The sequence below is a fragment of the Pollachius pollachius genome, assembly GCF_949987615.1.
Source record: "Pollachius pollachius genome assembly, chromosome: 3".
In the NCBI taxonomy this organism is placed as follows: Eukaryota; Metazoa; Chordata; class Actinopteri; order Gadiformes; family Gadidae; genus Pollachius; species Pollachius pollachius.
Window position 1 is genome coordinate 47,190,655 of NC_136936.1, and position 12,500 is coordinate 47,203,154.

Here is a 12,500-nt window from a genome sequence, read left to right on the forward strand (position 1 = left end):
CCCCATCCGCTCCTAGCCCCTACTCAGCCATCGTGAGTTCAAGTTCAAGTTCTTTATTTTTTTTCAAATAAAGTGTAGAAATAATTACGGTAATTGCAGTAATGAACGTTTATGGTGTGGTATTGCTAAACATGATAATTGGTGTGACGAAACACATGCCAGAATACAGTCACACACTGTGGGGTTGACCATGTGAGCGTGTGTGTACGCCCCCGATCCACAATGATCCCCACGACCCCAGAGGGAGAGGCAAGGGAAAAGGGAGATGATTCGCCGTCTAAACGCCACATCCAATCTAGCCTCCAGGAAGACGGCTTGTCACGCTGAGCCATGCGCTCAGCTCCGACCACCCTCGTGTTCCTCTCCCCCTCCCCCCCCGCCCACACACCTCCACCCTTGTCCCCGCAAACCAGCTCTGAATCCGTAATGCACCTGCTTCCTCGGCGACGGGACGGCTCCGCTCGAGGAGTCACTCTGACTCGGTGCATTTTAATTAGTAATCAAATGAGCTCAGTGAAGCACGGGGGCCCGGCGGCTCTTCTCCGCGGGGGCCCGGGGTGGCGACGGCGGGCGGGGAGCGGCGGTAGCAGCTGTGAGACGAGCGTCAGGCACATCGCAATTTAGTAGAGAGAGACTGCGGTGGCAGCAACAGCGCTGGGACAGGTATCTGTCCACACGGAGCGGGATAACGAAGCTTCGCTGCTTTGACTCTCTCTCTCTCTCTCGCTCTCTCTGGCGCCTCTCTCTCTCTTGGTCTCTCTCCCCTCTCGCTCTCTTGGTCTCTCCCCTATCTCGTTCTCTCTCTGTACTCTGTTGTCTCTTCCTCTGTCTCCTCTTCTCTCTCTCTCTCTCTCTCGCTCTCTCTCTCTCTTTCTCTGTCTTTTTTTCTCTCTTTCTCTCTCTCTCTTTCTTTTGCCTCTATTTCGCCTCATTCTACCCACTCTGTCGTCTCTTCTCTGTTTTTTTCTCCTCTACTCTACTCTCTGTCGTCTCTCTCTCTTTCTGTCGCCTCTCCCCCACTCTCTTTCTAAAGCCTTTGTGTGTGCGTGTGTGTGTGTGTGTGTGTGTCTGGTCTCTCCCTGTCTCTCTGTGTCTCTCTCCCTCCTCTGCCTGCACCATGCGCCCGGTAGTCAAACAGTCATGTGTTGGATGGGAGTGTGAGTGTGAGGTCACCTCCACCAACATTCATTGCCATTCATGGGGCCCGTCCCATTATGTGATACTGCTTGGAAAGGCTCCACGCCGTTTTGTGCCAAGGTTGGTGGGAAACTGGGAGCAGAGGATACCGCCGATACATTATAATTTAGAATAATATTTTTTATCTTCCCTGACTCCACAACGCCCCTCTCATTCCTCACTGCTGTATTCCATTTGTGTCTTCGTTTCTCGGGAAGGGGGTTGTTTTTTGCTGTTGGATCAAGACATTGTTTGACCCGCCAACGTTCCCCCTCTCCCTCTCCTTCCCCTCTCTCCCCCGTCTCCCATGCAAGGCTTCAGACACCGCAGGCGCCGGGTGCTGTGGGAGCCCGCGGACCTGTCCTCCCAGACCTGTCCCCACCTGCTGGAGTCGGCCCCGTGCGAGGACCCCTCCTGCTACCTGTGGCGGGTGCGGTCCCTCGAGGAGTGCGCGCCTGGCAAAAACGCCTGCGGACCGGGCACCGCCCGCCAGAACGTGACCTGCGTCGACACCGAAGGTACGCGGCTCAAGGCTTCGTGCAGATATACAAGGTTGACTGACATGTTTTTGGTTCCCTCTGTTGTTTGGCCGGTGTTTCCATTAGCGTTAAACCCAGTCTTTGATCAGATGGTTGCTCTCTGCGAGTGCCAAGCTTTGAGTGAACGTCAGTGAGCCAGTGGCGGGGTCTTTGTCAGCGCAGTACTCCTGACATACTTCAGAAGGATTGCGAGCTCTGCAACGTGCGCACGCTAGCCGTGTTTCCATCCACTTATTTTTTATTTTAATTTTGAAGTATCTCATTAAAAAGGAAAGCGGTGAAATCGTCGGAGGTCGATGTACATAGCGCGACAGATGTCGCTAGCGTTTAACTCACGTAACTTATCAGCTGTGTCCGCTGTCAAAGAGTTTGCAGATATTCCCATAACGTGCAAAAACACGGCTGATTGCAACGGGTACGAGTGGACCGAAGAGGAGATCTTAATATGGCTTTATCCACGGAAAAATACCATCAGATGGTCAACGCGATTGGTTTGGGTTTCTGGTTTGCAACCTCTACTTCGTATACTATTTTTCACAGCCCTGCGTAGCGCCTACCGCAAAATTCGGACAAAAGTACGCTTTGCATTGCCTAGGTTACAAGCTCAAACCAGGTGAAGAAGACACACCCGATTAGCATCTCCTCTTTTTAATTCCTTTTTTGCTTCGTTTCAAAAGTTCACTTAAAATTCCTCAGACAATTAGATGGAAATATGGCCACTCGGCCATAATGGGATCCATTGTGTGACAGTGGCCTTCCCGCCACTTTCACCGGTGCGCTGCATTATTCATAAACCGCTATCACTGCAGTTTATGGAGGGTGGTAAACGTTAGTCTGATTAACAGTCAGAATTACGGCATCCTCACAAGAGCATCACTGCCCATCTCGCATAGATTATAAACCTAATTATGTCATCTTTTATTATTTTTTTCGTTTGTTCGTTTTTTTCCTCTCCCGACGGCTGTTTTATCATCCTGTCACATCCGATTACGCGCGTCTTTATCAAGGAGGCGTTGCGAAGGTCCGAAAAAATTAGAAAACCGGGAGATCCTAACGAGGTTTGACAAGACAACGGCGGCGTCTCTGGGCCTACGCCAAGGCCCTGTGAAAACCGCCCGCGTGCTGACTCTGTTGTCTGCGACTGTTGACAAGTCGGCTTGCCGCTCTTCATTTAATGAGGCTCGTTAGAGGTATTAATCGGCCTTATTGGACGCATTATTCCAAACATAATTGCTTACTTTCCTTCAACACGTGGAGCAATATCACGGCCCGGTTGGAAGTACCTCAGACCTTTACGGAGGATGCCGTCTTCCACGCGATGGCTTTAACGACCCAGCCTTCACACTGTATGCAAATCAGCACAAGCAATAATGGGCCCAGGCAGGATTTAATTCCATTCCATATTTATGGATTAGTGGGCTTATTAATATGAAATGTACATAATTTTGCATTGCCGTTGTCATCATCCTCTCCATTATTTCCAATTGCATTTGTATGCCAACGCGAGATGTGTGGAAAAAAAAACAATGAAAACTGGCAGTTTGTTGTTTAGCCTTGCCGCTCCTGAGTTGTTGTTGCCATTTCAGAATGGGCTCTCACCTGGCTGGAATCGACGCGAGGGATACTCTGCTTCTCTGTTCAGACAGAAATAACAGTTGAAAGGGAGAAAGGGCCGCCCATAGATATATTGCAAAGCATGCGTCTGTGAAAGAGTGGGAGAGAGAGGGAGGGAGGGAGGCAGAGAGACTCACAAAAAGGAGGAAAGAGCCTAATACCCAAAGACAGAGGCTCAGACTGTGAGAAAGAGCTAAATTCTCTCAGCTGTCTTCAGAAATTGACGTGGCTGACAGGACCAATTCAGTGCCCGTTCAATATGGCTCCATCACCGTATTCATGCCTGCCCGTGGCTACCTGGCTGTGTGATACCGGCGGCTTTGGTCCATACTTTCTAGAGTGTCTCTGTCCTCTGCCTGCTCGATAGATTGATTGATGGAAGAACAGCTAATTGGAAGGATGAATTTGTATTTTGTTGTTGACTTGGGATACAATCAATGCACTTTTTTTTTTCCTCTACCACGTCGACCCCTAGCGACCTTTCCGAATCTTGTTTTCATGCGTGAACATGCTGTTAGCTGTTTCCCTGTTGTGCTTGACAGATTCATTTGGTCGGTCTTTGAGAGAAACAGAATCAAATAGCCTCTTCGACCGGTGGCTCGCTCCACTACCTCCTCGCTCCCCCGGGTGTGATGCGTGCGTCAAAGACATTTTTTTTTGTCCGCAGCTCGCAGACTCCCAACAGGACCGAGACGGCATAGTTTTATTCTTAACTTTTTAAGATTTAGAAAGTCACACAGTGATATCAAATGTTTCAGTGCTGCTTGGAATTTGCAACACTACGAATTATAATTTTTCCTGTTTAATTGTTCCAGAATTGCAATTGTTCCTTGTTAAAATGCATGACATTTTATCATTTGTCTTTCGAACAGGAAAGTCTGAGATTTAGTTTATTATAAATCGAATATAGGCCTTTGCTGTTTGAGTCGAATTTATGCAATATCGATCAGCAATGGCTAGAGATATGTCCAGGTTGTTTGAATCTACAAGCTAGTTGAAATGTAACACATTGCTACTTTAAACTGTTTAAAAATTTCAGCTCACCCTGATCCAATTTTATAATAAATAGTCTTTCCATCCCAGGGGTACTGATAAGCAGCCCAATCTGCTGCTAATGGCACCGAATAATGAGTTAAATTATCCATTTATATGTTGAGCACAGTGGGTAGTTTGCACAGCAGGTTCATTCTGCGTATGCTTGTGTCTCATGTATTAAACACTTTAAAAACAACTTAAAAAGAAAGTTACGCTCGGAGGGTAAATTGCTACCTTTTTATGCAGTGGCTCTTTTGAACTTTTAACAAGTCTTGTTTTGTTTTGGCAGTAATTACAAAAAAGTTGATTTCAATATTTCAACAAATTAATAAATTCTCAGCAAACTGTTCTTCATTCATGGCTGCATGGAGTGAAAAAGCCGTTGGTGTCCAATTTCCCAACATGGTTTTGTGTTAGTATTGTCCATTTCATGCTCTATGAACTCCCTATGCCGTTCTGGTGGGAAGGGATACTTTCTAATGAAAGTAGAAGAATGCTTTAGCTTCTTCTCTGGCAGATGAGTTTCCTTGACAGGGAACTAAAATGAAGATCTACAGCAGCCCCACGATCCACCATCAAAGGTGAGCCAACCTGTTGTATTGCTAAGCCAAAGTGCGAGGCAACTTCAATCAACCCATGAAGCACTCTGAAATTGAAAAGGAAGGCAATCCATTGCATTTGACATATTGTCTACACGACCACTTAAAACGGTGTATATTCTGGGGAAAATCCTGGGCATTGCATCCAGCCCTACAAACAAACAAAAAACACCTCATTCCATTTCCCCTGTTCTGATTATGTTTTGTTACCGACAATTATGTTAAAAGAAGCGAGGGGATGCACAAGAAAGCAAAGACATCCCCGCCCTCTGGGTTTAGAGGATGGCAGATGGAGGTGGTTTATGTGACCATGCGTTATACTGGCAGGCCATTGGAGGTGTCACCCTGACTTACAACCACAACACCCCTGATCAGGAATACATGGGTAACGAAAAAAGACAGAACAAATAATCCATATTACGAATAATTAGGTCTGCTAATTTCACAAAGATCTCAAATAATAAAAGATTACATCGTTATTAATTAAAAGGGGGATTAAGAACCCTTAAACATCTTCAAATAATTATAAACTGGCAATCAGCCCGTCCTCAATGTCTTTATCTCTATTTGGACCTAGATCTTCTCAAGGATTAAACTAGCTGGTTCCAGCTGGTGTATGAAAAGACTCAACCTTGACACTATCTTAACTAGCGTCCTACTCAGTGGCGGCTGGTGATCAAAAATGTTGGTGGGGCACAGTAATGTACAGGGGGTCTGGGGTTCGCCCCTCCCACCATAAAAAAAATGCAATTTAATAGATTTGATTTCCTGTATTCTGGTGCATTTTGGGGATGGCCACTACCTTCTTACCTACTATTCGTTCAGATTCATAGCCTACATCCTGACTTGCAGGGCCTGGACAAGCTTACACTTCATATACAGACCTACTTTATGGCCATTCCACCAGCCATTGCTATTCGACCCATTGTTATTCTGATATTGAGACAAATCATGATCACTGTCCTATGGCGTCCATTTTTTGTGAGTCTCAATGTTTACTTCAAATGCAGTTAGAAATATGGGACAGTTGCTTCATTTTGTTTATATGCCACTGGCCGAAAGACTAAATTAATATGTAACTTACTTGCTCCTTTTAAGTATAACATTGCTTGGGGAGTCCTATTTCTCCAATGAAAAGGGTGGAAAGTGCTTACAACTCTCTGCTGGTTAGCAATCTATCTCTTCTCTACATGTAGTTGTGTTGCGCGAATGCTGTTGAGAGAGGTAGCCTATTTGATTGATTCGCTGAATTGTCCAGTCATGTGGCCATAACAAAAAAGAAAAGCGATACAATTGGCCTGGGGCGCACACTGGTGCGACCCGAGGGCGAATTTTCTTGCGCCAATGAAAAGCTGTCTCTCTCTTGATAGACAGCAAAAAGTTAGCGAGCTTACATTGACTTCAACTTGGCCGGCGCCCCTGACTTGGAGGAGGGCTTTATTTCGAATGACCAATAACTACCCTAGCCCAAATCATTGACGTTCAGACGCATTTAAATGGTTGCTGGCGGTGACAAGTATATCGCACAATTAAACGAGGATAAACGCTATGTATTTTTGTTGATTTATTTGGTATTGATAATAGTTGATTAATAGTTGGCAGATATATTCAAGTGAATATTTCACGGAGGGGCGGCGCCCTAGCGCCCCCTATTGAACCACCGCCACTGGTCCTATTCCCTGAGCATGTTAACAATACGTTAGTGTCGTTCAAGGCGACCCTGCTCCCACTGAGAACTGAGACGATTCTGTGTGCTGTCATAGTAACTCAAACCGCTACAAACACAGGCCACAATGCATTCCAAGATTCAAACAGAAGGCAGCAGGCTCGCGCGTTTTAACTCTTTCAATCGCACTCAAGGACATTTGTCCCACTTGCAATATGGAATACATGTATCCACCACCTCTTCTCCACCTAGGTCCAAGGTTCACACGTGGGGGAATTTCTTCTTCTCTTTCCCGGACTAGTCCATTAGACGGTGGAACATTAATAAGTGTTCAGCATATCAAAGCGGGGGCGAGCTATAGGATGCTATAGGATGGGTGACGGCCTTGGGTCGTGATACTGAATAATATTCCAGCAGCCTCCAAGCGAACCTCTTGTTTGCCAGGGTGACGATATCTACCTTGACCTCACTGGATACGGCGCTGAACGCACCATGCCTGATGTAAACAATCCTCCACCACCACCAGCATCACCTGTATAAGACGGTGGCCCGCCGGCTGGCCTTGGAGTTCGTAGTGTGTCTTTAAGAATGGCGTGGGATGGATATGACCCATATATTTGAATAGTACAAAAACTGCTCTGAAAACCACCCACCCTGTAAAAGTTATAAAAGCAGGTTGTAAAAGCTAACCTGAAAGCACCTCAAGGGTATGCTTCATTCATTGTCCTGGCCCATGCTCCTCCTATTAAGCTGTGTGTATTCGTCAGGTCAAGGCCTTAACCCGGGCATTGATTCATAATGACAAACGCCTCAAAAGTTGAAATCACTGAAGGGGATCCAGCACCTGCGGTCACCACGAGGAGATGGATTTATGGTGGACGTGGATTGATTGCGGTTACAGGTTGGTTTCTTACCTTTACTTTTTTTTTTTTTTTTACCTTTAGAGAGCTTTTTTCCAGGAAGTGTCAGAATTCTACAGCGCTGCCACTTGTCAACAAGTTGTTTTCGTTTGTTTGGCTTATCACTGAGATGGCCGTGGTTCCCCCATGCGACGACTGTAGCCCTATCAACGAAATAACTGCAACAGCGAGATATCCGCAATCAGACCAGGGAGTGACGCTGATTGATACGGAGTTTGCCGTTTGTTGTCAGCAAGGCGCCACTGTGTCCACTGAAGTCGAAAGTGTTCCCTGTCACTGCACACTGAGGCACATTTATCATCACAGTAATTAAGTACACGACGTACCTTCGCGACATTAGCAACTTTTCTTGAATTAGGCAATCCATCAAAGTTTGGCATGGACCAATGCACAATTAAGTACATCCAACGTATGACGTATATTCCTTAATTTAACCATGCATGTGAAGTCCTCAAGGGACGACGACGGCAGGAAAGTGTCGTAATTCATGCTGGACTTTCAAGTACGAGTGAAGAAGGACAATAAGGCATAGGACATGCCTTGAGTTTCAGGTCAGCTTTGAGTGTAATATAATCATTTGTTAGTCTCACACATTAAGAATACCGCAAAGGACTGAAGACTATGGTATCTGTCGTGCTTTTACCAGATTCATTCAGTCAGCATTTCAGGTCTTATTGATGTCATTTGTCAGTAAAGGTATTCCTCTACGTCCACATGGAAGTTCTGTTTCAGTTGAGCTTCTGTAGGGAAGATTTGAGAGTTGGAAAGAGAGGCAGCAGAATAGAGCCGAAGATTAAAACATCAAAAAAAAGAAACATACAGTTCCTGTGGCTGTCGCAAGACTGTATAACCCCTGGAAAAAATGATTGTATCTAAATAAATGATGCATATACTATAATCTATAATATGTAATAGAAGCAGACTCCCTGCCTATTTTCAGAGAATGTATGGGGCGGCATTTGTGGCTCTCTAAAATATGTAAACATGTACAGAAAAGTGGTTCCTAAAAGTGGTTCATTAAAAGATATTTTAAGCTATAATTAATGGTAGTGTGTCTATTCAAGAAGATCATTTGATATACGTTGGTGATTTTATTGACCTCCCCTCCGGAAAATACTTGAAAGAATTCCATGTTTGTGTCAAGTAGTAATGAGATCTTTCTTGTTGTGTGCATGACGCACAACAGGAGTCATATGTCTTCCTAACAGGCTAGGAAGACATATGACTTAAGCTACCGAGCTAGTCCTGCGTTTTAGAGTAGTGGCCTTCGAGTTAGGCCTGAAGAGAGGGGTTTGATTTTTCTTTGAGTTTGATACTCTCAAAATCGAGCTAATTCTGCCTGGTTTTGCTATATTGCCGACCCTAGCTGAAAGAATTACATCAAATTACATCATTTATTCAATAACTTCTGAAGTTGATTATGAATGCACATGGCTAGTGCAGTTCTTTATCTACTAATGTTCTTAAACTGCAGAGGAATTTTCAAGGGAGAGATGCGTAGGCGTATTAATAGAGTGTTAGAGAAAGAACACTGCGAATGTGCATTTATTTCTCCTTGAAGGCGTGTTGTAAGGAAACGACGCGCTGTATATTATTTTTCCTTTTGTGAAATGATCAACATGTCACTTGGCTGCTACAAAGTGTGAAAAGCGGGCTCGCTGTCATCGTGTGACCATGTTATTTAGCTTCCATTCTCCACCTGTCCACCAGATGTCCTTGGATCTTTCCCCTCGCTTCACAGATCCCGCCCCTCCCATCTGCAATCACTTCATCCCCCTATTAGTCAGTCCCATTATATACCACTTCCTTTGTTCCGTTGTCGGTACGTTATTATTGTCTGTACCTTTGTCTGCCTTGTTTCTAGTCGTCATTCTTTTCTATGCCAGTTTGTTGGAATTGAGATTTTGAGTTTTCTTTATTAAATTCAAATACTTTTATTAGGAATAACCCCTTGAGATGAACCCATTTCGTTTTCAAGGGGCTACTTGACAACAAAGTACAATTACAACATATTAAGAACATATTTCTTAATAACGAAACAAAAGACAACCAAAAAAGAAAAATACATTACATACAAACACACACATACACACAAACACACACATACACACATATTAAAGCCCGGAGTTTGTTAAATTCCCGAGTTCTCGTCCACATTTGGGCCGTATCCCTTTTCTTGCTGCTGCCCTGTTCGCTGGGGTTGTGTGTCAAAATGCATTAAGCTGAATCACCTCCTCTTTTGTATCGCAGTCATTACATTTTGTTGTATCTATTGTTTGAGTGTACTGTATCGGCGTCGGCGTCGGCGTTCAAATGTCCTCCTGAATAAGCGAGAGGCTGAGCCGAGTGTTGAATCAAGTTTAGTGCTCAGATCTGTCGTTAGTGCTGATGAAGGGAAGTCCAGTCGGGGGTCCCTCTTCGCCCATTCTCTGCCTCGCAAGTAAGACATGAAGCTGCTGCATCATGCTGTGTGGTGCCATTATATCTGATGAGCAGATCTCTGTAGACGCACACAGAAGATATGCAGTCGTAACATTAGAAGCTGTATTTTGTCAGGTTTTCAGTGGGACAAAATGTATGTATGCTTTCTCTTTTGGTTTCGGCAACCTTTTGAAAATTGCCATTTATCTCACAATGCATGATTAGATGCCTTTCTTATTATAATTTATTATATGATACTCATTATATCATCTAATGAGATACACAGAGATAGCGGGGTTCTGTTTAGAAAGTGTATTAAATGCTAGACCGATTTGTAATAGGTGAAGGAGCAGAATCTCGTGAAACACGTAGTCTAGAGACTGAGTTAACATGGCATATAAATTATACACAACAAGATGGCATGTGGTGGGTAATTAATTAGCTAATGTGGCAGATTCTAGCAGTATAAAGTTTCTTCCGCAAAGACCTGTGTTATTCCCTATTTCTCAAGACATCTGCTTGTTGGGTCAGCTTATATTAGCATCAAGCCGTTGTTATGCTATTAATGTTATACTAATTGATGTCACCTACCCTAAAGCAAGTGACATCGGAGACTTGGGAAACTTAGCATTTTCCTCACCACCGCGGAACGTGATGGATTGTTTTGTTATTGTTTTCGTAGCCTTTTTCCCTCTCAGTAATCAAACAACGGTGTTGGTTTAGTATGCGCTGCTGCGCTGCAACATCGCAACGCTAAAGATTACATAGCGTTTCCATCTCTGATAAGGTATGGATTAAAAGCAAGGTATAAAAAGTATGCAAGTCTGGGTGAAGACCCTCCTCTTCTATAGGAAGGTTCCTTGAATGTGCTGAAAGGGCTCTATTGTCATTCCTCTTAAAAAGTAATACAAAGATTAGAGTGACGGAGCTGTAGGCGAAACGTGGGAGCGCAGCTGGGTGTGGGAACACTCTCCCTCACAGGACCCCTTTTTTCAATAAAGTTCTCAAAGAAACACAATAACGTGAAACCCAACTCTGCAATTCCTTTTTTCCATATTATAATTCTTTTACACGTCAGAGTATCACGCGGCTGGCGTTTTCCCCTTGCTTCCCGTTCACCTCTCTTTGGGAGCAAACTAAAAGAGTGATGCCAGCCACCTCGCGTGCACAGGCATGGCAGCGGAGGTGTGGAGGTGACAAGCTGACAGGAGGGCGTGTGTGGCTTTGCCCGTCATCCACAAAACGAATGCCCGTGGTGAGAGGTTGACTCTCTCGCGGTCTACTGTGCGTGCGACTTTTCCCATCAGCTCACCTAGGCTGGCGTGAGCGTCGCTTCAACTTTTCCATCAACACATTTCCGCTTTAAGTTCGCTGGGGCAAAAAGACAATGAACTCCCACACAAACTGTGAAATGGGACTTTGGAGTTCAAACAAATTATGTAAAGTATCAACAAGTTTTCAGTTTTTCCCTGTTTGAGTGCGGCGACTTGTTTTAGCTTAAATGGGTGTTTTTGCACATATGGCATAAGAGCATGCAAATTGCGGCCTTTAGACACCGCTTTGAAATGATTTTACTGCCTTACTCCAATGGTAAATGCCATCCCACTGTATATGGATATGCATAGGACCTCTGTGTCAAGCTTCCCTGTGGTGGAGCAGGCGTGAGGGTAGTTAACTGCCGGCACGCTTCCCTCTCATCCATGACCGACTGGCCATCTGCAGCAACCGGGGGGGCTCTCCCGGGGGGCCGCTTGACAATGCAACGCTAAATCCTAAATATCCCCAGCCCCCGCTTAAATAACCGCCAGCGCTGTGCGGTGTTCCCGACCGGCCCGGGCGAGTCGGCCTACTGCGGTCGGTTGTTACATCAGCATACACGAGCCCGCTGCCTCTAGTCACAGTCCCATGCCGGTCCCACTGGTGTGTGTCAAGACCATTCCTTTTTGTTTTCTCTTACAGTAGTGGGAGCATAATTGGTTTGGGTTTGCGTAGTGTGGCTCCAGTAAGGATTGTGAAGGTTTCCCTGTGTTTCATACATGCACACTTCAGGCACCATGCATGTTTCTTATTGATTATTAATAACGCACTTTATTCATGAAATGCTCGAACAGAACATGCAGAGAGAGTCGGCACAATGAAACTGTACAAAAACTTTGCCCAACAAAAACTAAACTACAGGTCTTTAGGCCCTTTACTTTGCTCTGTGTTGCGGTCAAAACCTGCCTATAGTGGAAGGAGGGAGGGAGGGATGGAGGGAGGGAGGGATGAATGGATGGTGGGAGGTTGGGAGAGGGTGGGAGGCTTCTACTCTGGAGTCTTGTTCTATTTGTTAACTTCTGGGGGCCGGAGGTCCATCCACCTCACGAGCGCTGCTCTCCTGTCTTGGCTGATGAAAGAAAGCCTGTATCTGTACTATGGCCCGGGGTAGTTCCACGCCAGAGAAAGAGCTCCCGCTGCACACACGCCAGTTGCTTTGATGGCTGCAGAGAGCAGGGGGCGTCTCTTTAAACTTCACGGCTGGAATGCAGAG

At 45.2% G+C, this 12,500-nt stretch overlaps 1 protein-coding gene across 1 annotated transcript in view; it reads left to right on the forward strand.

The window, feature by feature from the left end:
* The window catches only part of thsd7ba (thrombospondin, type I, domain containing 7Ba), a gene marked incomplete at both ends in the record, with an annotated part of 111,038 nt that overhangs the window by 35,671 nt on the left and 62,867 nt on the right, over window positions 1–12,500 (forward strand). Inside the window, one exon of the mRNA XM_079733839.1 lies at window positions 1,491–1,694. Within this exon, the coding sequence (XP_079589965.1) occupies window positions 1,491–1,694 (204 nt within the window). The remainder of the gene's footprint in view (window positions 1–1,490; window positions 1,695–12,500) is intronic.